At 39.9% G+C, this 27,510-nt stretch overlaps 1 protein-coding gene across 1 annotated transcript in view; it reads right to left on the reverse strand.

Annotated features, from left to right (window-relative positions):
- Positions 1-397: 397 nt before the first annotated feature.
- PCNX2 (pecanex 2) overlaps positions 398-27,510 on the reverse strand; it is a 156,050-nt gene continuing 128,937 nt past the window's right edge. Inside the window, exons 27-34 of the mRNA XM_039379509.1 lie at positions 23,015-23,248; positions 20,746-20,849; positions 13,190-13,334; positions 12,027-12,257; positions 11,405-11,679; positions 10,214-10,401; positions 4,086-4,534; positions 398-2,041 (exon numbers count right to left, since the gene is read on the reverse strand). Of these exons, the coding sequence (XP_039235443.1) occupies positions 1,868-2,041; positions 4,086-4,534; positions 10,214-10,401; positions 11,405-11,679; positions 12,027-12,257; positions 13,190-13,334; positions 20,746-20,849; positions 23,015-23,248 (1,800 nt within the window). The 3' untranslated portion in view covers positions 398-1,867. The remainder of the gene's footprint in view (positions 2,042-4,085; positions 4,535-10,213; positions 10,402-11,404; positions 11,680-12,026; positions 12,258-13,189; positions 13,335-20,745; positions 20,850-23,014; positions 23,249-27,510) is intronic.

Consider the following 27,510-nt stretch of genomic DNA (forward strand, 5'->3'; position numbering starts at 1 on the left):
GCTGGTGGCTGTTAGTAAGACCCTCCACAACATCCAGCCTTCATTTGTAATGAAGCACTTAATGAACAGGGTGGTGGGACAAGAGTCACGATCTGCCAGAAGTGGTCAGAAGGGAGCAGCTGAATTCAATTTCCTCTTCCACATCACATCTGGATGCTAGAGGAGACAGTAGGGCCTGAACTGCACTGATGACCATGTGTCTCAGAGGGCTGTACATGAATACTCTGCTTTTGCTCTTGTGAACATGGGCAGAATTTTTCCTAGGTTGTGTTGACCTTTATAAATAATCAATTAATCAAGATCTGAAGTGAAATAAAAGCTACAGATTTCTTAATTTTGTAAGGCAGAAAGCGAGTGTAAACAATTCCAAATGGAAAAGAAGACCCAAAAACTGCTGTCACACAAAACATACTTGAATCATTTTATTTTCACTCGGTGTTATTTAGTTCTACTACTCAGATCTCAAGTGTGGCACAGTAGGAAGATCAGAATGCAACTGAGTATTGCCTAACAGTAATGAGACTTAGCTACAGCATCTCTTGTTAAGTCGTTCTTGTTAACTGGGACAAGACAGTCTGGCTGCACGTCATCATGTTGAGATTTAGAAACAATCTATGGTAGTTAGAGTAAAGAGGAACAGCAAGACGCTGATAGCTGCAATTTTTTTTTATTAAAAAAAAAAAGAGAACACACTCGCGTGTGTTTAGACTCTGTAGTAGAGTAAGGATTTGTTGCAGCGTTTTGCCTTCCAAAGTAGTCATGCATTCCTGTAAATCAGTGTTTCTCAAACCTTGTGAAAGCATGGCCTTCCTTTTTGCATCATCTGTCTTTATGGCCCTATAAAATTGGCAGCAGCTCAGTTTCTACAGGGCAGGGAAATGAGAAGGTTCTGTAATTACTGGCTACAAGTGTTTATGGACACTGAGCCGTGTCCAGCAATTAAAGGCATTTAACTGTTCCCTTCCTAACACAAACACTTTCAGACAATAATTACAGCCTGCTTTGCACTTTCCTGTCCTCCTCAGGGATTCCCCTGGGCCCTTTTACAACTCCTAAGGGTACTGTTGCTTGGAATTTGAGAAACACTGCTGTAAATCAAACAGGAACACGAGATAATACCTAATTTATGCAAAGCTGCTTTGCAAATAAGGTGCACCATATGCTTTGAAGACTTTCCATGCACTGGATACTTTCTTTTCTTACACTTGACTTTTGTTAATCTGTGTAGCATGGCTCGTTCACACAGTATTTCAGTATGGCTGCATGCAGTATATATGTCTGTGATGCTATGTTGCTATTCAGCGTTAGCACCTGCATAACATGTTAAAGAAAAATAAGAGACTTGCTGTTGGAAAAAAAAAAATTGGATTTAGCTCTAATGTTACAGCACATTGTACTGTCCTTTTCTGTATTCCTCGCTTCTGTTCATAGTTGCCTTTTGCTATATGTTACATATCAAATTTCAGTTAGTTTGCATGCAATCAACTGTTTAGTTATGGCAGGAAAGAGATGTCTTGTGTGCTTTTCACTGAGTTGTATTAATATTTCCTACTGTATTCATTTGTGATTCTAACTGTTCCAGGGGAAGGAACATTAAACAGGTTGTATTCATTGTTCTAGGATTTACAAGAACCTGAGATGAAGTGGCACTGTGTGTTTTTTAGGATATCTTCCAACCCTACCCATGCGAAGGCCATTAGCTGAAGAGCATCTGCCCTGTAGTATTCTTGTGTAGAAGTTAGAAAAATAAACATTTGAAGGTTGCTTATTACATTTGAAAGAACCTAAACCCGTGTGCAGCTTCCTGACCTAACTCTGTCTTTATTTAATCCTAAGAAGCGCATGGCCCTTCTGCTAGGAGTGCTCCTTACTGCTCCTCAGACAGGCTTTGCTGAGAAGCAGTGTCTTCCAGGGCCATATCTTCTTGGCTGGCCCTTCTGCACTCCAGGTTCCGACTCATGAACACGGCATGGACCGGACCTGCCTCTCGCTGTGGTCTGGGTTCTGCAGCATCGGTTGCTTCACAGGTCTCAGCGTGTTGCTGGGAAGAAAGAAAGAAAAAAATCAACTAGTTTAGGAAATTTCTAAGTAACACTTCAGCTATTTTTTGAAGTGACAGGTGAAAAAAAAGTTAAAAATTGATGTAGGAATGTCATTCTGTGAAACTCCATGGGATTCTTAACATGCATTATTCACAAGGGACTTCTGAAGAGGTACTTGTCACACTTTGTGTAACGCATAAATTTGGAAGGAAAAGCAGACCAGGAGCTAGAGGTTTAGTACCACAGATGTACGTGTATAGAGAGCTGTAAAATAATTTGGATTGAAAAGGACTTCTGGAGGTCATCCAGTCCAAACTGCTGCTCCAAGCAGGGCTGACTTCTAAGTTGTTAAATTGGGTTGCTCTGGGGCTTGCTTTATACACCAGATTTTAAATCCAACTTACAAAGAAACCTTTTCATCAAAACTTGAATGCAATTATCAGTCTGAAAACGTTAAGCACAGTGCCACCCCACTGTAAAGACTCCATTGGTATAAAAGCATTCCAGAACTGTGCTGTGCTAACATTTAAATAAAACACTTCCTCATTACTGCTTTGAATCAAACAGGCACCTGGACTCTGAGCAGTTACTCTGGCCAGGATTCACCTTATCTAAATTTAGCCATGTAACCTTAGTGTGCCATTTAGGCTGCCAATGGTTGGCAGAGAGATATGAGTCTCCCAGGGGAAAATTTGTTCCTAATAGCTCTTAAGGATGAAGTGGATTGGCCTCTCCATTGAATACAGAAGCCTCAACAACAATCTACTGGGACTTCATTCCCAAATTTTAGATGACTTAAAGTAAGATAAGGTGAATGCTACAATTAATACTTAGTATTGCAGACTTGGCTGAGTTGTTGCAAATTAGGCCATAAACTCTTGAGAGCCAGAATTATGCCTTGTCATTTGATATGTTCAGCTGCATGTGTAGAAATACTATTAATGCTTATTACAGTAACAAAGCAGGATTGGACCCAGATGAGTGATGTTAGTCAACTCCTGCAGAAGTTCATGGAAAAACTCGAGGGAACTGTACCATACATGGTATTTTTGGGTTGAGAGCAAAGTACACACAGGCTAAGGAGCTTTTTTCACTTGAGGTTTGGAGAATTATTTGGAAACTAGGGAAGTTATACACAGTTCAGAATGACAGTAACAGAAAAGTGAGTTGGACTTGGATATCCACAGTCTTCCCTTTTACCAGTTTGGTTTTCATTTTGATAGGCCAAATGTGAGTGCCTAATTGTGTTGTCTAGTCCAGTCACCCTTCATTCTCTAGCTCATCTTCTCACGTTTCTGCTCTCTGGTGCTCAGGTCAAATTTTCAAAGTTCAGGACAGCAACTGATGTCAGCCAAATTTAAATGAATATACTTACATAGACAGTAAAAGGATAATGCTACTGTGTGCACTGAATTTTCCAGGGAAGATGGGAATCGAACTAGGAGCCTACTGGGAAGAAGTCTGGAAGTTCTTTGTGTGTACTGTTTAATCACAGGGCATGCAGGTTTCCTTTGGTAAATAGTTCCTACAGAATTCCTTTCAGCAACAAGGTTTCAGGTCCTGGATTGAATTTCTGGTCAGAGAAGGGGACAAGAACAAGTGTCGTGTTCAGGGGGAACCGTTGTTTTTCCTACAAATAATTTTAATTCCTGCATAAGCAGGAAAGGAAGGAGCTATTTAGTCTGCTTATGACGGTACTCAGCACTTGGGCTGCAGAACATGGAGATTTAAGTCCCTGGTTTGAGTGAAAGAAAGGGACTTTGCCGCAGTTTGCAATTTCAGGTGTGTGAGTAACAGCCAACCTGTCATTTACTTACAAATACGCTCACTCTCATATACACACTAAAATTAAACAGTCTCATTTTCATTGTGATGCTGCAAAATCCAAAACAAATACCAAAATCCTGGCATTGTTTTGGAAAAAACTATTTTCTGACCAGCGAGAAGGAAGAAACCAAATAGTGGTGAGGACAGCTGAAGAACAGGATGGCAGAGCAGTACAGGAGCTCACGCTTAGGGCCGCTGTTTTGGCTTCAGCCTTACCCGAGCTGCCTGACTTGCTGCTCTAGCAGAAGGACCCATGGCAATATTCATACTGCTGGATGACTGGGTGTCACTGGTGTTACCTCCATCTGCAGCTGAGAGCCCAGAAATCACCAAAGCACTTGAAAAACTTCTCTTGCCGAACAGCAGGCTGAGAGTTGAGCTGGTGGAAGAGGCCAGACTGGACCTGAGCATTGCTGCTGCTCGGTCCTGCACAGTCAGCTGGCCAGCAACAGGAACAGCAGGGGACTGGGAAAACACAGATGTTGCTGAATTGTGGAATGACAGCTGACTACTAGAAAGCCTTTGGGCAATTTCGTGAGCAGATGTAGATGTTTGGATGAAAGGCTGGTGGCTTTCTACAATTGGTCCAGAGTGACTTGAAGCTGGGGGCCTTTGGTTTAAAGCAGCGTGTGCCTGGACAGACTGACTCCTGGGTTTTCTCCTGCCTGTAAAAGAAAGATTAATATAGTTAAGTAAGGGGCATTCTGATGAACTGCATGCTATTGACAGTGACCCATGAGTACATATTACCACTAGTTTACCAGCATAAGAATCTCAACAATAACAGGAGTAACATACTGCCAAATCTATGTATCTTTGTGTTTTCCACCACAGGGGTTCAGAGTTTTGGTCAGAATAGCCCTAGTGGTTCTGTACTGCGTCAAAAGAGAGGGAAATGAGAAAAGACTCCAGGGAAAGTACTCTAATGACGGGCTCACACCTATTCTGCCACATACATTTTAATAAGCCCAGTGAATGATTATGCATAGCTTTGCTGTAGCTGCTCCCTTTTGACAACCACACTAATGCTGAATATCTACCTTAAATGGCTTGGTGTAATTAAATGCAACAATAAAACCAAAAAATTAAAACAATGCCACATTAAAAAGAATTATTCCTGCATATGGGGAGAGAGAATTTGAGAATTCAACCAAGTGGAAGAATACAGCATTCAAGCCATAAGACAGTTTTTAAGACTCTATCTGAGTTCCAAGAGAGATATTTACAGTACACCACAGATTGAAAAGACATGAATTCTTCTAGTTAGGGTAGACTATTGGAGGTCTGAATGAGACCCACATAAGACTCTTGTCCCATTCTGTGAAGCATCTCAATGCAACCACTACTGGATAGAGAGTAGATTAGCTATGCTATTCTGACACACCTAGACAAATTCTTCCTGTGCATATACATCCCCATAGTTAACATTTATATCAACACCTTATGTCATTCAGGCAAATGATTTCTGCATTTCTTATGCTAGCATATTTAAATAGCCATAGAATGAAAAATCATAAAATACTGGCCAGTGAACCCACCAGATACCTGCCTGTACCCAGGCGTTCTGCAAATGGCAGGCAGCGGGCTGGCATGTGCCACAGGCCCCAGAAGAGTTTACTGTTTCTGCAGACAGGCTCTAACCCAGGCTTACACAGCAAATACCCCGTCATGTGAGTGCCTGCTTGGCATTTTGCTTTCCAGAAAACTCCAAACATTAACACAAGCTGGCATTTTGGTTTCCTAGCTATAGTTGTGGGGTAGGGAGTTGATGCCAGAAGATCTGTTGAGAGCCATCAACACAGAAACAAGTTTTTCTGGCAGGCATTTCCAGGCTGTTGGGAATATTTATTTTTTTTGTTTTGGTTTTCCCCAATACTTGAACTCCTCCAAACACTGAATTTTTGCTGGCATAAAGGAATATAAATCTCACACCATCTTCAGCAGTCACATGACTGCTGAATTTGTACAGGTTCAGCAATGCAGAATTTCATATCCAAGCTATTTACAGCATATAGCTGAAATACGCTGCTTTACTTCCACAGACCTCCTTTCCAGAGGCTGGTATCATTATCCCCATTTTTCAGATGCTGAAGCAAAGAGAATTTAGGTAACTTGGCATGGAGTCAGATAAGCAGAGCTGGGCTACACATAACTGGAGCTCTTTAGCTGGACTAAAACCTAGTTGGTTTGGCAAGTATTGAACACTTTCACACCTCATTTACAATGTATCTTTAGTTCTACTTTTATACTACAACCAATAAAATAGTAATTTTCCTAAGATGGCATGGAAAGCAGCAGTTCTCTGTAATAAGAGCCCCAAGATCTCTGCTTGAGAGCGAAGGGACAGATGGACATGGCTCTTGGAAGTGCCTGGACAATGCTTTCAGGCACATGATGTGATTCTTGGGGTGGTCCTGTGCAGAGCCAGGAGCTGGACTTTGATAGTCCTTGTGGATCACTTCCAACTCCAGATATTCTATGATCCTATGGCTCCTGGGTACCACATTGCCAGTGTCCTCTGCCCTTCACCTGTGATCAACAGGGGGGCTGTGCACTGTGATGGGGGTCAGGCCTGGCTGCCATGCTGGCAGCTGGTCTCTGCAGGGATTCAGGTTCTTCAAACCCTGGGGTTTGGTTTAAGTGCTTTGGTTTGTACATCTGAAGGTTATTTTAATATGTTACCTCTTTTAAATAAAAAGAACAGACTGGAATTAAGAACAGAGGGGCTGCGGTGTGTTAGTTTGTGCAGGGGCTAACATGGCCCAACATCTGTTTGTGATTTAAACTGCCAAGCTGACCCCTCTCCAAAAGTATTCTATATTCATCCCAAAGGCAGTGGTTACAGCACTGGACAGGAGACCACCCGCATCTACACATAAATAACCCTGTCCCTGAAAACACTTAGGAAAAACAAAGGCTGTTTTATAAACTGCATCATGAAATAAAGACACTTTGGGGGAGAACCCCACACATTTCCAGTGCTCCTGATTTTGATCGCACTTTTATAAAGGGCTTTCATTGCATATTGCAGACTCAGTGGCACCAGGCTGCAAAACAAAATATGAAATATGAAAAAATTAGATGCACTTGATTCATAGATTATGAGTCTAGAAGGAACTGCTGTGATCATCTAGTCTGCTCTCCTATATAGCATGGGCCACAGAACTTCCTGGAATTAATTCCTGTGTGGTATTATTAATTACTACTGTGATTTTTAAAAATGCATCCAGTATCTCCAGTCATGGAGAATTTACCTTAATCCTTAGTCACTTGTTTCACTGTTTATTTACTCTCTCAGTATTAAAAATGTGCTCTCGATCTCAAATCTGAATTTGTTTAGCTTTGTTATATCCAAGTCTGCTAAAATCGATGGTCTTTAGTCACCCTTAATTGCCCAGGTAAGTACTTACTTACAGACTATGATCAAGGCATCTCTTACAATACCAATTGTTTGAAAGCAATGAATCTTTCACTACAGGACTTATTTCCCAGATCTTTGATCATTTTTTGGCTCTTCTTTGAAGTGCTTCCGAACTAAAAATGTCATTCCTAAATTAGGGCACTGGAACTGTGCGAGGTAGCCCAACACTGTCCTGGACGAAAGTCAGAGTGACAGACATGCACTATGCAGATCACCCTAGTCATTCTGGTTTTTAACAGGCATAGCATAAGTTCTTTTCCAGTGCTCTGGTATTGCCTTAGTGTCCTGATGCTTATTGAAGATCGAATACACCTTGCTTTTCAACCAGCTCTCTTAAAAACGTTCTTGAATTAGTCACTTGGATTTGCTCAATTAAGCTTTGATAGCCACTATTTCATGTTCTTTGTAGCTGTTAGGATGGATGGAACTGTTTAATGATCAGATCATAGAAACAGATTATATGCATTTTTCCCAATATAAACCAGATTTTTTTTTTTCATTTCTACAGATTGGCAACTCTACTCTTCTATATAGTGACAGATCAAGACCACTGTTAGGATTTCTTTTGCTTCTTAATACTCTCTACAAATAAACAGCCACAAACTCACTTTAATCTTTTTGTCCCTAATGGTCCTAGCTAAAACTATCTTCCTTCATTCTCTGTAACCAGCATCTCTGGACTGAATATGGATTTGCATTTGCTATTTTCCACTTCCTTTCATATGTTGTGCGTTTCGTCGTTTTACCCAAAACCAGGTTGCTTTTCTTAACCAAGTGTGACTTTCTCTCTTGATAGTGGTTTTCTGGGCACCCAATATGTTATTTTAGACAACTCACAATTAACTTACTTTATTGTGCTCAGGATCATTATTTCACAATTAAGTTTGCTACTCTGATTATTGTGGTGTCAAGTTATGAGTATGCACATGGGGATTCCTCTAGCATTAGACTCAATTAAAAGCAGCAGTTATTTTATTCTTGTAATATGATTTATATTCAGGGTAAGATTTTTTCCACTTCTGTCCATTATCTTTAATGATAGGTCAAAATAATCTAATGGGAGACAAAGAAGTGTCATACCCCTCTAGTTCTCTGCTTTAATTTATACAGTGCTGCCACAAACTTGTTGAAAGGTAGAGTTAATTTGCTTTACAAGTCCTGATCCCACAGTGGTAGATCTCAGAGTGACTCACTGCCAAACTTAGAATCGTAGAATGACTTGAGTTGGATGGGACCTTAAAGATCATCAAGTTCCAAACCCCCTGCCGTGGACAAAGAGACCTCTCACCAGACCAGTTTGCTGAAAGCCCCATTCTGGCCTTGAATACTTCCAGGAGCAGGACATCCACAACTTCTCTGGGCAACCTGTTCCACTGCCTCACCACCCTTACAGTAAAGATTTTTTTCCTAATATCCAATCTAAACCTACTCTCTGTTTAAAGCCATTCCCCCTTGTCCTGTCACTACATGCCCTTGTAAAAAGTCTCTCTCCATCCTTCTTGTGTGCTTCCTTCAGATACTGGAAGGCCACGGTTAGGTCACCCTGAAGCCTTCCTTCCTCCAGGCTAAACAAACCCAATTCTCTTCACCTTTCCTCACAGGAGAGGTTCTCCCTCCCTCTGATCATCTTAGTGGACCTCCTGTGGACCTGCTGCAAAGGGTCAATGTCCTTTCTGTACTGGGGACCCCAGAGCTGGATGCAGCACTCCAGGTGAGGTCTCACCAGAGCAGAGGGGCAGAATCACCTCCCTCAATCTTCTGGCCGTGTTCCTTTTGATGCAGCCCAGGACACAACTGGCTTTCTGGGCTGCAAGTGCACATTGCTGGCTCATGTCCAGCCTCACATCCACCAGCACCCCCAAATCCTTCTTCGCAGGCTACTCTCGATCTGCCCATCCCCCAGCCCATCTAGGTTCCTCTGACCTAGATGTAGGACCTTGCACTTGGTCTTGTTAAAACTCATGGGATTCCCATGGGCCCACTTCTCAAGCTTGTCCAGGTCTCTCTGGATGGCATCTCGTCCCTCAGGTGCATCAACCACACCAATCAGCTTGGTGTCACCTGCAGATTTGCTGAGGGTGCACTCGATCTCTCTGTCTGTGTCATTAATAAAGACATTAAATAACACTGGTCCCAGTACGGACCTCTGAGGGACACCACTTATTACTGATGTCCATCGGGACTGTGAGCCCATGACCACTGCCCTCCAGATGTGACAGTCCAACCAATTCCTTATCCTTACTACTCAACATACAGGTACAATGTCAAGGCCAGTAGTTCTACCCTGTGAATATGTTTGAAGTACTTTTGAATCCATAATTTGAGAAGGGCTCAGCTGTTCATTGACAGAATCATTGGCAGCATTTAATTTTCTCTTGGTAACTGCTGTATAGACATAAGAAGCTATTTTCCATTTGTTTGTTCTCTGCATGTGCTGATTAACAGCCAAACCAATTCCTCAAATAAATTGTCATGGTCCTTCCAAGATAATTAAGATTGTTGTATACTTTCATTCTGCTATTCCCAGCCAACAGTAAGCAGAGGTTCAGTGTGATGAGGGTTCCCTGCATCTCTCATGTACACTCTCTCCCATCTGCATTTCTCTTTCTGGCATTCTTAATGGCACCTGCTAGTCCAAAAATTATACCTAATGGACTTTTGATGGGAAGCTTTGGTGAATCACATTTATCTTACACTGCCCCAGTAAATACCTGGAACAGTATCAGGAAGCCATCTCCTACATGTTCTTGGTCATCAGAAAAGACAAAGTTGTGACAGTTTGAGCCACAGTCTCGAACCATGACAAAAGTGCTCTCTGACTGAAATTAGTTTTCCACTGGATTTGAGCACGCCCCTGAGACATCTGCCTATGCAGCCCCTCAGGAGAAAGATACAGAAAAAGCCAAGTAAACTGCACACATACCTGCCCGCTGGTGCACCTCCTGAGACGAAGCTTGTAACTGAGGGGTTCCATCTCTCGTGGGCTGTGAGCTACTGCTCTGGCTTGAATTGCCTGTGGAATGGTTGCCAGATGAAGACCCCCCTCCACTATCCACCTCTTCAACGTTACCTCTCTCATGGTGAGCTGCTGCATGGCAGTCCTTCCGCATTCTGTTTGCAGGAACACACGCATGGTCAGCCACTTGTTACACGTGAAAATTTGTCACCAGTGTTAGCTGCCCTCAAAAATGTGTAATTGTTCTCTCTTACGCCAGTGCAGTCTTCTGACATTTTATGAGATGACAAAGATGATGTGGTAAGCTTACTTGGAACAAAATTGTATATGACACAAAGCCAGATCTTTCCTTGTCTGTGCTAAGTGGCTTTGAAATGCTGCAAGACCTTAGGGTTCTTTATCTAATGTTACAGTGGTCTCTAAAGATCAACTTCTGCATGAGGTAAACAAGTAGCAAACAGAAATGGGCTGGAGGGAGCTCGAAGGGATGAGCTGGGTGGGAAACTAGCATGGTAAGCCATGAGATTAAATCTTGACATTTCAATGCAGGTCTTAGCATGTGAGCTGGTTTCCATAGTCTCTCCATGGTGCTCTGCCTTTCCTCAGCTCCAGTGGCAATAGGGCAAGTGGAGGGAATGAGACAAGGGAGTTACTGCTGTACCAAAAGTGCATGTAGGAACAATGTGGCAGGTACTGATCATGCATGCTTAGGGGAAGTCAGGCAGTTTTGGTTGATAGCAAGTATGTTTTCAGATGTGTTTTGGTTAAGAACAATGACTAGGGGATGATTATGTATGCTGCCAAAGCTTTGGAGCATAACCCACCAGCATATTTACTCATGTTCTGACATGTCAGAGTTATCGAAAAGATACCCTTATTTAGAAGGCATAAACAGTAAAATTCCAAGGAAAAAGGGAAATGTGTGTAGTGCTAAGTGATTTGAATGAATCTTGCTGAACGTGTAGAAAGCTTTGCCATGAATGAGTTAATGAATTTTCTTTCTGCTCTATCTGCAGTACAATTTTGTTACATTTTCAGTTATTTGCAATTAATTTTTTGCTTAGAGATAACAGTACAGAATTACTCTCTTTTAACAGAAAATACAGTGAAACCACGACCACAGGGTCTCTATTGGCATAGCCAAAATTTAACACCTACCTTAACCATTTGGATTTGAACCACTTTTTAATGTTGTCCAAACTGACAGGTCCCCCCCAAATGTTCCTCAGTTGGCTGTGTGTCCCAAGGTACGAGGTGGTTAAAGGGGAAACATACATTGGATATCCCAGTGGCTGATCACATGAAGAATTAATTAAGTTCCGCAAGACCTGTTTATTGTTCTGGATGCTTCCTCTCTCCGGGTTACGATTGCGTAAGAAAATCAGTTCCTGCTGCTGCCCAGCCCAAAGCCCTCTGACGCACTCCTTGTTGACCTACAGGCAAGTTAAAAACATGCGGATCATGGGAAAACATTTGCTACTTAAGATGCAGAACTACAGTATCCAGCTAGAATGGCAGTGGCTGTGTGTGCAAACACCTCATGTCTTTGCACCAACAGCTTTTATGAAGGTTTGCAGTTACTCCCTGCTAAAGCCTGGAATTTCAGGTACACAAACAGGTAGGTGCAAAATGGACGTCAACTGAAGAGAACTTTTTCAGCCTCCAGTCCCTACTCCGATAACTACAATTGACTTCTCCTTTTGACCACATGACTCAGAAATAATATTAGTTACCACAGCCCTAAATTACTGCAATATTAAAAAGATGTTATATGTTGTACCTTGATCACCTTGAAGCTCAGGTAGCTTTTGTGGAGCATGATAACTTTATATTCATCTGCTCCTTCATCTACCACATGTCTCAGGGTCAGCAGCTCCTCTCGGTTGGAGAGCACAGCGCTGCGCCAGGCTGGGTCCCCTTCGTGACAGATCACAACCTTTTCCTCAAAGGATTGGATTGCTTCATACAAAACTGCTGGGTCCTCGTACTCATCTGGGCAGGTGAACTGGTCCTGGTAGTGCAGGAAAAAGTATCACAAAGTCAGGTATATCTGTGAATGCACAGAAACTATTAACAAGAAATAAAACAGCTGCCAGCTGACCCCCCCAGTGACTTGCCATTTGATAGCGTGTGTCTTTTGGCAGGTAGAGCAATTAATTTAACAGTAATATAGAAAGATATGATTTTTGCTTTATTGTAACCTGTTCTGGTCTCATGTCTCCACTGGACAAAAACACTCGGAGAATGCCAGCTTACCCACTTTTTTTTTATGAAGTGCGAAACCATGGGAGACAGAACTTTTGAGTAACCTGGAAGGAGACTGGAATCATTGGGGCATTCCACAGTTCTTGTGGAAATCCTTGTTTTTATTCACAAAATCCACGAACAATAGCTGGGACTGGGAATCCATCAACAGATACCACAGTATTGAACTTCAGCTGTCCCGCAGCACCACGGCCAGCGAAAAATTATTGTGTCAAAGTATCAGATCAGAATTCACAGCAGTTCAGTAACATTCAGAACAATTATAAATATAATTCATTATAAAGGTATATGATACTAAATCATAACATGCCAGAGCAAGAATAAAATCAACTCCGTATTCTATAGGGCCTGACCTGAAATTAGCAATGAAATCAGCTATGAAATCAGTATAATCAATGTATTTCTTTTCAATCAAGGGGTCAAGATCTCTTAAATGAGTGGTTTCAAATGGGCAGCTAGGGGATACAGAAAAGAAGATCAAGTGAATGCAAAATAAATGCCAAGGTTTTCCATCTTGGTGAAGGTGTTTCTCAGAAAAGGCAACAAATACTCCATTTCCCTCCTTCCCCCCCGCACCCCCCCTTCCTTTGGACAGTTGCTAAGGTTTCCAGCATTTTCCTAAGAAAACAGATACAATAGTAAAGTTCAAATAAATAAGTAAATAAATAAATATGCTACCTGGTGTAGCTTCAGCGACATTCGGATTGCAGGGGCAACAACCTTATGCAAGAGATCCATGTCTGCAAAGACCCACTCATCTTTTGCTGCTATCCGAAAGTCTCCTTTGAACAGTGCATGGAGCCCATAAAGAAAAGAGTCCAAGCTGTAAGAGAAAGGCAGCAGTCATTCCCAGAAGTCATTCCCATCTCACCAAACAGGATCTGTCAGCCCCAGCCACATGCTGACTTGTGCAGTGGCCGGTGACCCTCTGGCAAAGGGTGAAAGCTTGTGGTGGGCATAAAGCAATCACATATTTTTAATGAAAAAGCATTCCCTGGGATAGGTGGGAATGCTTGTGCTGTAAACGTAGCCACGAAATGGATGTGGCACCTAGAAAGAAAGATGGCCTCAGGATGGGTGACTGAGTCACAGGGTGCCTCAGGGCGCTGCTTCTTTGCAGCTGTGCCAAAGAGACCAGGTCAAAGAGTGCCAGCTGCACTCTCTGTGCAGGCAGCACAAGCTGCTTCCTTATTTGAAAGTTTATTGATAAGTTCTGTTAGCAGTTCTTGTAAGGTGAAAAATCATAATTTAAAAAAAAAAGCTGTAAAAAATAGTTTCAGCAAGACTTTGCCGTGAAACTCAAATCTAAAAGTGAATATTAAAGCAGATGTACTGAGAATACAGTTTCAGGAACTGTGCAGCAAACCAGGTGAGAGCACAAATCAAGCAACACGCGTTTCATACTGAAACAACGAACCCTAAAGCAAATATGCACTAAGTTTCTTTTTCCTGTCTAAGAAATGAGATGTAACCAGTTCTGCCAGACCTTGGATGATGGTTTGCCTGGACCTGAGACTTAAGCATGAAGTAAAAATTGAAGTAGGTGTTAGAAAATGGTTGCATGAGGGCTTTGTGAAGGGAAACAACCAGCCTTCAGCTCCAGTCTGCACCCCAAATTATGAGCTTCCCACGCCACCACCACAGCCACTTGTATAATACCTGTAGCAGGGCTGCTGACCTAATGCTGCTCTGAAGAAGTGATCTCAAAATACAGGAAAACAGACCCATCTGTTAAAAACAGGAATCTCTTGCAAACCCACAGGACATAGTTTCATCTACCTGCCAAGATTTTAGTCAGTCTTACAACAATTGCTTTTTTAGATTGTAAAGGCTCTGAGGAGAAGCTGCATTAAGATGTTAGTGGTTTTCATTACTGCCCAGCCATTCTCTTGAGAACACATAATCTTTCTACATAATTGAGCTTTCTTATTTTAGAATAAGAAAAAAATCTTTTAAATGTTTTCCCTCAGAGGGAGAAGAGAGATTGGGAGAATGCTTGGCCTATCTTCAGCTCAAAGGTATTCTTATTTTGCTCTTGGTGGGTGGCGTGTTTTAGAAATTAAAATGGAAATATATATGTTGTTACCAGAAAAACAGCTGGATACTGGTTTTCTCTGCAAAAGCACCATGTAATATAAATCAACTAATCAGACCAAGGCCAGGGAGGAAGGCAGGGCTGCTGTTGCTGCTGGGAACATGAGGAGTACAGGGAAGCTCTTGTGAATTCTTAAACTGATTTGCATTTATTAGTACCAAGTTACATATTAAAACATGCCTATACTATATGAGACAGGCACTTACACTCAGATCTCCAAAACATTCTAGCACTGATTTCAGTGGGAGTTATTATGTGTCTTCGAGGACTGGGTCCTGATCCCCACTGACTTTCAATCGATCATCTCCACAGTTCAGAAAATGATAATATACTCAAACTCTGCTTAATAACTAGGAAAGCCCTAGAATAAACCATTAAGGGGGAGGGAGGAAATGGTGAATGCAGCCATTGTGGTGAAATATGTGACTATCATCTCCTTTGAAAAGGCTAGACATCAGGAAGGGTCTTTTCACTTGCCCACCCGCTAAACAACATCAGCATACACAGCTCAATTCTTGCCTGGAAAAAATATTTCTGTACCTAAATATTCTTCCCAGGATGAAACTGTAAAAACTACCCTGAATTCTGCACCTAACGATGATCTATAGTATAGTATTTTCCCCATATAACCATCCTTGTATTTGGTCTGAAAAGTTGGCTGGGAGGAAGGGAGGAGCAGGCAAGAGAGAGAACTGATTTTTACATCATTAGAGGCTCTCAGCGCCAAATCTGAACACCAGAGCAGGCAAAGAGTTTGCATTCACATCTAAGTGTCTTACAGGCATCAGCACATGCTAAACAGGCTGGTGTGAACAGCAGTATGTGCTGAAAGCACAGCCAGGACTAGGACAGCTGTGCTTACTGCAGCTGAGCATCAGCAGAGGGAGCAGAGGGAAGCACGTACAGCTCTCACTGGGCTTAGTTAGGGGAGGCTCATCCATTTCTCATCCCTCTGCATAATAAGTTCTCTACCCAGCATTTTTAAGAACAAACATGACTGCTACAAGGAGCAAATCAGTGGTAGGCTGAGAGTCAATTATTTAATGTATCATATTTTCCACCAGAGCAGTCTGGAGGAGATTGCTGTATTCACAAAACCATGGACATCTTTTATTCTCCTGCCAATCGTAATGAGGCTTTTGGGTACATTCTGCCTATAATGTGACACTATCTCAAGCCATTACTTCTGTAACACGCAGCTCTTAATCCATATAAGATACAGCTCTCATTATTCTTCCCATTGTTAAGCTCTCTCCTGAAGACAGTAATGAGATTATAACAAATCTGTAAAGTCAACTGCTTTGATCTCAGGCCTGACTCAAGGTTGTTGCTGCCGTCTTGGCCCACTTTTAACATACTTCAGTTAGTAATCTGCTGCAGTTACAGGCTCGTTCAAAATATTTTAAAAACTAGTTAAGGTAAAATCACATGTCAGAGAAACAACATTAATCTGTAAGAGACATAACTACTATTTCTGGCAACATTTCTAACCCTCTGAGCTAACAACCTGAAAAGCTGCTGTCACAACCGTGAGCTATTTTAGAACAAGACTAGTAGGTGCGTGGGAACCGTCGGCCCCTTGAACGTGCAGAAGAGAGGGGATTAAGCAGTGCCACAAATACCAGAGGGAGGGCAACAGTGCCAAAGCAAATACTCCCTCCTACTGCATGCCTTACACTGCTCCAAGATCTGAAACTATAAGCATTTAATGTAATCCTGAAAACAGTATGGATGAAGACTAATGAGCTGATGAATATCTCTGTGTGTATTTTGCACATCAAACCCCATCCTCTGTCTGCCGTTTGCAGACCTTCTCCGATGTTAACTGTAGGTTTATTTAAGGAATAAAGAAACATCCATGTCTGAGAGCTGGCAATGACCTGAATGTTGCAGTTCACCTGAAATATTTTTAGTGGTAGCCCTTCTAATTTGATATTTTAGACGACAGTGGTTGTGAGCTGAGACTCAAACTTTTATTCCCTCTTGCCCTGCTCACCTCTGGCAGGCATCAAGCTGCACCGTCTGCTTGAACTCCTACTAGCAATTTCTGCATCACCAGCAACATTGTGGCACCATGTCCCACGCCCTCTATATCTTTCTCTCCCCTCAGATGCTGTGCAGTGCAATGGGATGCCCAAATGAGAAGGAGCAAGTGGGGGGAACTGTTTCCTTGGGCTTCAGCATAAGCAGTGGTTCCTCCAGGCAGAGGCATTCCTTGGAATGACTCTGTCCACACTGAGTGGTAAGACCCAGAGAGAGCTAAGGGAACCTGAGCAGCCAGGTTTGGTAATGTTGGAAGTATCTGATGAGAGATTTTTATATTTTTCCAAATTTGAAATGTATACTAAACATTTATTTACTAGTAGATTTGGTGTCCGAATAGAATTATTCTGTAATTTTTTTACAAATACACACCTAAACATATCACTCATATTTGAATAAACAAATGGTAATGTCATGTCATTCTTCAAATTGCATTTTGTGCAAGATGCCTTCAAATGACAGTTTAAAAGAGCAAATGATTTGCATAGCAATGTTCTGCCTTCTTAATGAATGCATTTATTGTGTAATCTAGTGGTAATGTTAGGTTTCTACTGACATTTACATGAACAGGTACACTGAATAATTATTTACATACATTATATAAGAGCATTTAAAATCTTGGTTTACACAGTGACATTTACTGATTAATAGATTAGACAAAATCATGTGTAAATGAGTGCAAATTGGTAGTTTACATACACAATGTAAACTTGACTCTCAATTCTGCAGTGCACAGCTCAGTGTAACATTACCCTTCCTTTACTATTTCTGCACAGCAGTTGAGATGATTGTCACTCCTCCAAGACACAGCAAGGACCTGACTTAGTCCAGAGAAAGTTTCCTGCTACCTGCACAGTCATCCCTGAGAATGAAATATGAACTGCAGAGCACTGATTCTTGGCTAGTTTGCTCACACTGAACACCTGAAAAGCTTCATACAATGAGGAGGAGAAGAGTGCACCACCTATCTGGCCATTACTCAAACTCTAGCGATGCTTTGCAGACAGAACATGCTTTGCACACAGAATTAATAGAAAGTCCTGACATGATGTTCGAGGTAATTTCTCAGTGCTTACCAGAGTAATCTACATCTGCATTTTTGCAATCCAGCATTCAGGTGTGACAAAGTGTGTGTTAGGAGCCCTAACCTCTGACAAAATGGGCCAGCTCCCAACAGCCATAGATTCATAGAATGGCCTATTTTGGAAGGGACCTTAAAGATCATCTAGTTCCAACTCCCATACATGCAGTACATCCCCCTCATGCACACAGCTGGCTTTGGGTCTGCCTGCTCTGACCATTCCTGCAGAAAAATAAAACCCTCCTCAGCACCAGCAGGCTCCAAAAAGGTCCCCAAAATATCATGACACCTTTTTAAGGAAGACTGTGAAGCATCACCTAAGGAATGGTTCTTCCAGCTTTTGAGGACCTTAAGTACTTCTCCACCATCTGACTGAATGCAGACCTGCAGCAGCCTGGGAGCTGAGGTGAGGACCAGCAATAATGCTTCCAATTACCCTTGGTGAGAGTTGCTGTATCTCTGTCAAACACAGGGAGAGGGGAGGGAGACCTAACTTCAGTGCCTGAAGCTAATTCTTGGGAGCATCTCCTTCTGGCCTCATCAGTGTTGCACATGTTGGACAAACTGTCCTTCCCCTGGCATGCTGTATAATTGTATTCCTATCAGAGTCTCACTGACTTACTGCTTCATTGTGTTTAAACCACTTGTGAAGAACTGTATGAAGCAATAAACACAGTAAGCAGGGTTAGAACTTCCCTCCATGCTTAAGTGACTGTATTTGGGGGATTTCTGTTGATAAAGGTCTTGATGTCAGGGGTAGCATACCCACCTTGCTCCTTAGTTAATAATTTCTACTAAATTGGTTTTGTATAGATATATACATTCTCTAAGTCAAGAAAAAATGTATTTCACCAAGCTAAAGTCATGTTTTGTAGCTGCAGCAATTTATAACTTCAATTGTGCTACTCAGATTCCTTTTCTATTTCTCCAAATCTTTCTTACAGTGGAAACGTATTATAGGTAATTTAACCAGGTGGGGAAGTGACACAGTTTTTCCACAGTGAAACTTTTCTAGGGAAAGCTTTTGTGAAGTAGCACTGAAAAAGATACTGACAGAAGGTTCCACTTAATCCCTTTTATGTCACAAAATACATTTTAAAAATACAATGATTCAATACTGCCCTGGAGCACTTGTTTAATAAAAAGAAAACCAGAACTTAATTAAAGATAGAGGATTACATAGAATAGATTCAGAAAAAGAGGGACAGAGCTGTTCACCTCCTATGACTACCCCATTTTTTGCCTTTCTACAGACCTTTCTCCTCAAGAAAAATATTTTTAAGTATGGAGTGTCAACTCACCAAAACTAATTTGGTTTATTGGTAATTTGCCAGATTTTCAAAAGACATGGTGTAACTGCCTCCTTATTGTTAAAATCTTTACAGAACACTTTGCAAATAATTATCCTCAACATTCATACTTTCCACGTTAAGCTTTGGAAAATCTCTGATTTATTATCCCTTTGCATTATCTGCTAATCATGTAAGCCAATACAAATAGGTGACATTGTTATTGTATCTGTACTAGTGCCAAAATATTGTAATGAAGATTTAAAGATCCAGTGGAAAGTACATGCAATGGGATGACAGTTTGAGGAAGGTTTTGTGATATTTTTAGATGCATTTCTAATATCGCTGTGACCTATCTATTGCATACCCTGATGAAAAATTAATCTTTTCTCAAACAAAAATCTTAAATGCACATAAACTTTTCCCCAACTCTAAAATCTGGATCATCAAGGAAAAAAAAAGTTTTAGAAATATCAGTGACTTACTAAACATCACACTGATTTGAGTGAATTGAAATGAAGGGAGAGGAAATGCAACGCAGAAGAAAACTACTACAGGAAGGGAATGTGCAAGGACTAGTAGAAAAGACACGACAAAAGGCACTTCAGAAAACAGAAATCAGCAGCACACCAAGAAATAAGCCATGTGGACCACAAACATTTTGTGTGACTCACTGAAAGAGGAAGACATAAAACAAAATGTTACATATGTCTCAACAGATAACAAAGCTAGAATGAATATTTAAAAGGACTGTTTTATCTTATAACAAAATGCATTCAAAATCACACATGCTGTCTTTGTTTGCTTGTTAGTAAGACAAATCCTCTCTAAGGAGCATGTTGATAGAGGTCTAGGTAGCTTTACTCGCAGTTCTGTGCCAACATAGCAAGGTCACTTAGAAACTGTGTTTATTCAACTTCTCTATGGTTACTAAACTCCTGTGAACACAGGGAGTTCAAATAAATCTAATAAAAATCTAAAATTAGGTGAGAAGTTAAACTTCATGAAAATTAGGATTATTACCTTGATAAAATGCCTTATCTATAGAACAGCGTAAATTGTACTGTATAAAACCCAAAAAACTCACAAGTCCTAGTGAAAATGGAAGAATCCCTAAGGAAAATAAAAGATGAAGAAGATATTCAGAAACAATCTTAACCAAACATATTTTAATTAACCAGACTTCCTAGGGAGAAGTGTTTTGAATGAATGAACAAATGAGTAAGGTAGACTGTGAACAGACAAAGCTGTAGTCTCAAGAGATCCAAGGTTCTGCCTTCCTTAGTTGCCAGAATGAAGTGGCAAATGAACAGGAATACCACCCTAAGGAATACAGAACCCTTATGGATTTATTATTATTTAGCTAGCTAACAGTTTTTTATATATATATACATAAAATAGTTCCTCTACTGGAAGTATCTTCCTTTTACTGGAATGCTGGAGGAAGCCAGCATTCCAATAGCCAGGTATGAGTGAACACAAGCAGTAACCATTGGTACCCATTCTTTCAATGAAAAATTCTGCTTTGGCCTGTGAAATAAAGACTGGTATTAGCTATTTAGCCAACTACAAAGTAAAAGATGATCAGGAACGGCAGAAAACAAAGTATTTTTTGGAGGAATGAGACTTTACTTTGATCTATTACTCTCTTGAGATTCCATATCACGTGAAAAAAGACAAACAGGTCTTTGTTTTAACATGAGGATAAAGGATTCCTAAAAATTACCTGATGGCCATATTGTGAGATGCAGTTCCCAAAGCTCTTCGACCCAATATACACAAGGCGAAGGAAAGCGTCACTAGAGGAGAATCTTCATCACTGTCCAGGTGCTACAAAATTTTAAGGTTAGCATGTTACTCTAAATGAAAATACCATCTTTTAAAGCACCACAATACTACAAATGGTAACATACATAAAATCTGCATGTAGCTGGACCTACTCACAAAAACATTCTTTGCAATTAAACAGAACAAGAAGGAAGATCATCACCATTAGAGGCTTTCTGCAAAATGCAAGCTTATTTTGCCCACTGGCTAGAAACAGAACATTTTGTTCTCCAGTGGTGAGATCCCAAGGAAGTGCATCTTTGAGGGGGTGGGTATTTTTTTGTGGTGTTTTTTGTTTGGTTCCACTCCTCCCTGACATAACATTCTGAAACACAGGAGGTTCCTTATTGTTGAGAGACACTGCAATTGGAGACAGCCAAAACCCTTCTCATGGGATACAGTTCCTATGAAACCCCGCCACAGATTCCAGAAGAACAACCTATTTAGAAAAGTTTGGAGGCACACACTTTTCTTGAATAACAATATCTATCTAAATTGTATACCATTGATGACACTGACATCACATTTTAACAAGCAGTCAAAATATGTCATTTACATTTACTAGCTCAGGAGAGTTTCTTTTACTGAAATTTTCATAAAGAAAACTTTGCAATCAAGCAGGAAGAAAAAACTGAAACAACCCCTCATGCATGTTAATTTTCAGGAGGATATAGATTATTATTTCAGGCCATGCAATGAGTGATTTCTTCTAGCTTTCTTTGACTTTAAAATTGAAAACAATTATAATGGAGAATGTAGCTCCTTCTAGAAAATACATTGATTTTCAGGGTTATGTATACAGTGAAGTTGGTTTTTTTATCTCATTTCCTACATGAACTTTACCTCTCTATAGTCAGTGAATTAAAAAACAAAGGTAAAAGATGTAAAAGAAAAAGTGTGTGTGTGCATCAGTGTAGGCATTCATTTGCCTTTTTAAGTCTAACTTACATGTTTCAAGTCTATTGGCATCCCTAAGTCTGTTATGTATTTGAAAGTTTCAGCAACAGAACAAGTGGAAAGGTATCATTTAACAGTGCTTTCCCTGCACTGTGCAATTCTTTGTGTGTCAGAACTTGGGAGATGAGACACAGAGATGAGAAAAAAAAGAGGTGAAATATACCCAGTAGGAGGAAATGGCAGGGAAGGGCTCAGATGACAATCCGGTGAAAACAATACCAATATAATGATAGGCAGAGGAACTGGTGGAATGGTATTTGGCTTTAGAGACATGAGAAGGAACCAAAGTGGAAAAAAAACATTCAGTGATGTTACAAGAAACATTCAGTGATATTATACCAGCTGAGGTCAGTGGTAGCAAACGGGATGTGCAGTCTGTGATCCTGAGCGGAAAACACACCAATGCAGTGCATGGTGGCCAGGAAAGATACACCTCTCCATTTTTGCCATTATCAGCATTAATCAGAAAATTAGACTGAGGCAATATGCTTGTATGAAACTGTACTCTCCCCCTGGGCTATTTTGAGTATTCCATGGAAATACAGTAGTGCATTTCTGACAAATGACTGCTGACATCAGTAATCTTAGTGGCTCAAAGCATGCAAATGCACAGCTGTAAATCTGCCTTTGACCTTCGAGAGCTGTGAGGCAGTTCCACAAGGTTTTGTGGCGTGGTTCACATTTGAGTTACGAGCTCTCAGAGGTGACCTATGCTAGCAGTGAGTTTGCCATGCACTTCCCTACCATTCTATAACTGTACCCAAATATAAGCAAAATGTTCGAAAAGGATACACAGACATCACAAATGTTTGGCAAATGTACCCAATCATTGGCAACACTGAAGAAACAGTAATTCTCTAATGACATTGCCTGAAGGGAGCCAGCTTTAGCAGTACTGCAAGCAATGGATATATCCATGCTTTCTAGAACTGACAAAAAAATTAACCTTGCTGGAAGTGTGCAAAATAAGGAAATGGTTCCGTATTCAAAGACTATCACTCCTTAAAACTCTAGCTTTTGCACAAGGGTAGTCTCCAAAATATGTTTTTTTCATTCCACAAAACGTATATTTTCCTTTTATTTTAAATGTAAAAGCTTAAATAAATTTTATTCTACTAATCCTGAGCAAGCAAAAAAGTAACCATGCATCATTTAACTTCTATTCCAAGAATTAAAACTACTACTACTACTAAAAAAAAAAAGGCTCTTACCTCTACTCTTTTTCTAGCACAGAACTGAATCCAGTCCAGATAAACACTGCAGAAACTAGCTCTTGTTATTCCTTGGAGACACGGAACATAATCTTCATCTATGTTAACGTTAAACATTGCAAGGTCACGTTCAATATAATGCCACTTCGCATAAGGCTGCAGTATCTTTTGGATGGATTCATCTTTTATCCAGTCAAGGATTTTGGGAGAACTTGCTGTAAAGTATATTATACTCTGTTGACAAAATGTGCAAACATTAGTCACTCTCATCTCTGATTAAAGCAGATACATTTTACACAGAAGAGAATAAATCAAATGTGATCCTAAATCAAATAGGGTCACATTAACTAAATATAATGGTACATATTTTTCCTATTTTTTACTGCTTGGTATCATTGCTTCACAAAAGTGTTCAAGTTAGAAAGATGATACTAATTGATATCTAAATAGCAGACAGAAAAAGAAGTAATATTTTTAATACTCTTCTAACTTACAGGAAAATTAATACAATTATAGGAATAGAGAGTTCTAGCATTCAAACATGTTAATTACAGAATACTAGTGGGGTTCTAGAGTCTATCACCAAGAAGGCAATATTGATAACAGTTTAGGCATATTTTGAAAAAAACAGTAGTAGACGATCATATGCTCAAAATAGGGCTCTTTTTTCCTCAATGGACTTACTGTTTTATGGTGATGAAGCTTTCCTAATTCTTTAACAAAAACAGCCCCACCATGATTTAACCATAAAGGTAAGATGTCACAGATGTGTATGACACAGGTCTGAAATGCCCTGCTTTGATTGCTGTTTTCTTTTGGCTTTCAGTAGCACCAGTTTTGTTATTTGTCAATGCAGCTGGTAAAGAATAATGGATTTTTTCTTACATGTCAGTTTAAGAGGCTGATAACTGATATAATTGAGTTTACTTAAAGCACTGAAGGAGGAACAGCACTCAGCAGGAGCTCTTTTATCAAATGCATAAATATTAGAAAGCAGCAACACTGGTATCTCATATCTGTACCTGAGTTTCTAAGTTCTTCTAACCACTGTGTCTGGAGACATTAAAATAACAATAGAGAAAATAGTAATTAAAAAAAAAAATCTATCCAAACAAAACTTAAAGCATATTTTCAAAAGAATATGAAGCTTAAGAAGTTCCAATGCTTTCCATCAACTGGAAAGTCCCACTTTAATGTTTTATGAGTATAATATTAATATATTAATTTAGAATTGGATTCCAAAGCAAACAAGGAGCAAGTGTACACAAACGAAGAGGATGTAGTTCTACTTTACACAGTCAATGGAAACACTACTAAGCAAATAAATATATAAAATGAAAAAAGGATGGATTACAAAGGGCAGAACCACTACCAGCCCTTTTAAAACACCCAGATGCTCTCCACAGTTTATCTTTCAAATGGTACAAAAAATATACAAGTAAGAGGAGAATTAAGCTTCAGAGGAAAAAGACAAGTCAGACAGATACAGACTGAGGATGGACCTTTAATTTCTTGGCATGTGGAGAAAATACACTCTTCAGAAAAGATTCATGCAGAAACAATAGGAGCTGAAAATACAGCACTCAGCAAATACAGACTTCTTGAATACTAAAAGATGTTTAAATAAGAATATATTGAGAAGAGATGGAGGAGGCACAAGGGAAAAATATCACAGTAGCTGGGCAGGAAATGATTTCAAAACATATGCAGAAGGGCTACAGGAGCTGACCCACTTTATTTGTGGAGAATAAAAATCCTTTTATAAGAAGAAATATTTCTCAGCTGTCAATGAAACTGCAAATGAAATAAATATGACTTAGGAATAAGATGCTCAGTGCAACTCATTGTTTAAAAGACCGATATGGTAATTATTCTTGAAGGATAGAAGAGCTAAAACAAAGCATACATTTTCTCCATTGATTTCAAGATAGAGTTTGGTTTTTTTATTATTCTCATCTGTGTTTACAAAGAAGCCAACTCAGCTGGGGAAAAAAATCAGACTCGCAATCAGACACAGAAACAGCAAAAACTTCTGTCACCTAATTAAAGTTTGCTCTTGGTAACTCTTCCAAGATATGTTTTGAGCACAAGTACATCCTCAGCTACATTACAATTCAGAAATAATATTTACAATATTGTAAGCTACAGAGAATAAACCAGGAACACTCCAAATGCTCAGTGCAATGGAAGTGCCGTTCCTGCAGAAACTCCAGCCTAAGTGTTTTCAGAGTTTGTGATAAGGATGTGACCCGAATACTGCATTATCTGTAATTCTTCTTACAATTAGTTTTCTACACCAATAAAAAGGAAGTGTCAGGGCTTTAAAATGTTCACAGTGAAACTGCATAGGGTCTTACTCAAGATTCCCCCATAAGAAAGAGCTGGGAAAGTAATGAATTCTCACCTCTGCTTCTAATACTGTTTGTTTGCAGGCAAGCATTAAAGAAACAGGACAAAAGCTGATTTGATACATAACAATCTTCTCACCTTCCAAGGCTGTACTAAGGAATTTACCAAATCTTTTTAAAGCTCCTGTCGATGGAAGAAACTAATTAATTTAAGAATAGGAGAAGACAATCTCCATATAACTTTCTTTTGGGGAGTGTCATTCTAAAGAAAAGATCTCCTCAGCTCACTCTTCCTTTACTGAAGGAGCCTCAGCCCAGGCTAATATTGAAGTTGCCAACAGGTTATTATCTTTTGTTATTATCTTCTGTTCATCCTTCCCTAAGAAGAGAAGTAGACTAAAGGATCAACACCTTTCTGAGAACGCAGATCTGTCAGTGCAGTGTTATAGTACTGGCTCAACTAAATCCAAGCAGAAGAGATTCAATTTTCACACCTTGGGAGCCATCAGTCATAAACATAAAATCTTCATATGTTGGAGATGGAGCCACAGCCACACCTCAGTGGTGTGGAGATCATTTAACCCATATCCCTATTACTCAAAACAGGATCAACTAACCACACCTGTATCACATGAAAGTTTGTCTAAGCCATCTTACCTTTGTCAGCTGCTTCTCAGGTGTGTCCAGAACTAGAAGCCCTAAACTACCTTTCAGTTAAGTTTTACTTCCCATGTGATGAACCTCACACTTTCCACAAGTCCTCTATATATTAACTGATTTAAAGGTACAAAAAAAGTTCCAGTTTACAAAGCACAATTCTTCACTGCTGTAAATGAATAAGATGCTCTTTTGATTGCAGCTTAGACTGGGATTTTTTTCAATCTCATTCACCATCAAAAGCTGAGTCATACGTCAGTTTGCATCAGTTTATGTTCCAGTTATTCAGGTTACCTTTTAAAGTAAAGCAAAGCAATAGTAGCAACATACTCATTTACAGTTTAAAGAAGGGTTGTTTTTTTTTTTGTTTGGGTTCTTTTACCTTATATACCTTGCTTTAAATTAATTTATAGCCACAGAACCCACTTATAAAATGAAAAAATCATGCTCACATGCAGTTTTGTTTCTAATTAGTTAATTAAACAAGCAGGTTGGTTACCAGGCTGTACTGCCTGGAAAATTATTTATGAAATCTCAGTCTGCATTTTACAAAGTAATCAACTGCATGATCAAAGCAGTTCTGTAAGGTAATGAGCTTGCTTTTTACTACATTGGCTCATTTGCAAAAAATGGTGATTAACTTATTTACAACAGGTCTCTCTCTGAGGTTGACAGATTGATACAATTGCAGAGATATAAGCAGAAAGGAGATGTCAGGGATGGTTGGGAGCTTTAGTAACTGGCTTTGTGGCAATACCAGTGGCATAGGAAGCAGCATTTGGCTCTTGCTGTCTCAGTAGAAGACTATAAAGCACAACAAAGTCTTCATTTGATGGACTGGGAATTGTTTTGGCAGAGGATGAAGATGTCTTGCTAGATTATAAGGTTCAATTATTTCAACAAATTAGTATCTGTGTGGTTATTGTGGTCTTAATAACAGTGCAACCGTAGAAGTGATGTAAATGAACTGCTGTTTAATCAGTGGAATAAACCAACTTCAAATGTGTTGTGCTACATATGTAAAACAGAAGGTAAGAAGGGAGTTTGCACTACTAAAAAAGTACATTTGAGAAATAGCTCTTCAGATGTTTCCCAAGAACTTTATGCTTGTTAATCTCTTTTTTTTTTTCCCCAGAACAAAAGAGCAGTGTAAAGGCCAAGGCAAGAAGAAATAACAAACTGTCAATGAAGTTTTTTTTAGAATGCAACAACATAAGTAAGAACACTTACTCTGACTTTATCACCAGAGGATGTTTACTCACCTTGATTTCTGCTGAAGCATACCTGAGATTTTCTGTACTAACTGTAAGTGATCAGAACTAAATTTAGCAAAGGGAGATATGGATTTATTATCCCTATTCTAGTGGAAGGTGTCCCTGCCCATGGCAGAGGGGTTGGAACTAGAAGAACTTAAAGATTAACCCAAATGATTCCATGGTTCTATGATCTAACATCGAGTCTGTCCACCTGTCAGGAGTGTTGTGCAGATGA

The sequence above is a fragment of the Pipra filicauda genome, unplaced genomic scaffold (genome assembly GCF_003945595.2).
Source record: "Pipra filicauda isolate LSUMZ 115617 unplaced genomic scaffold, ASM394559v2 scaffold16_size7369187_pilon, whole genome shotgun sequence".
Classification (NCBI taxonomy): Eukaryota; Metazoa; Chordata; class Aves; order Passeriformes; family Pipridae; genus Pipra; species Pipra filicauda.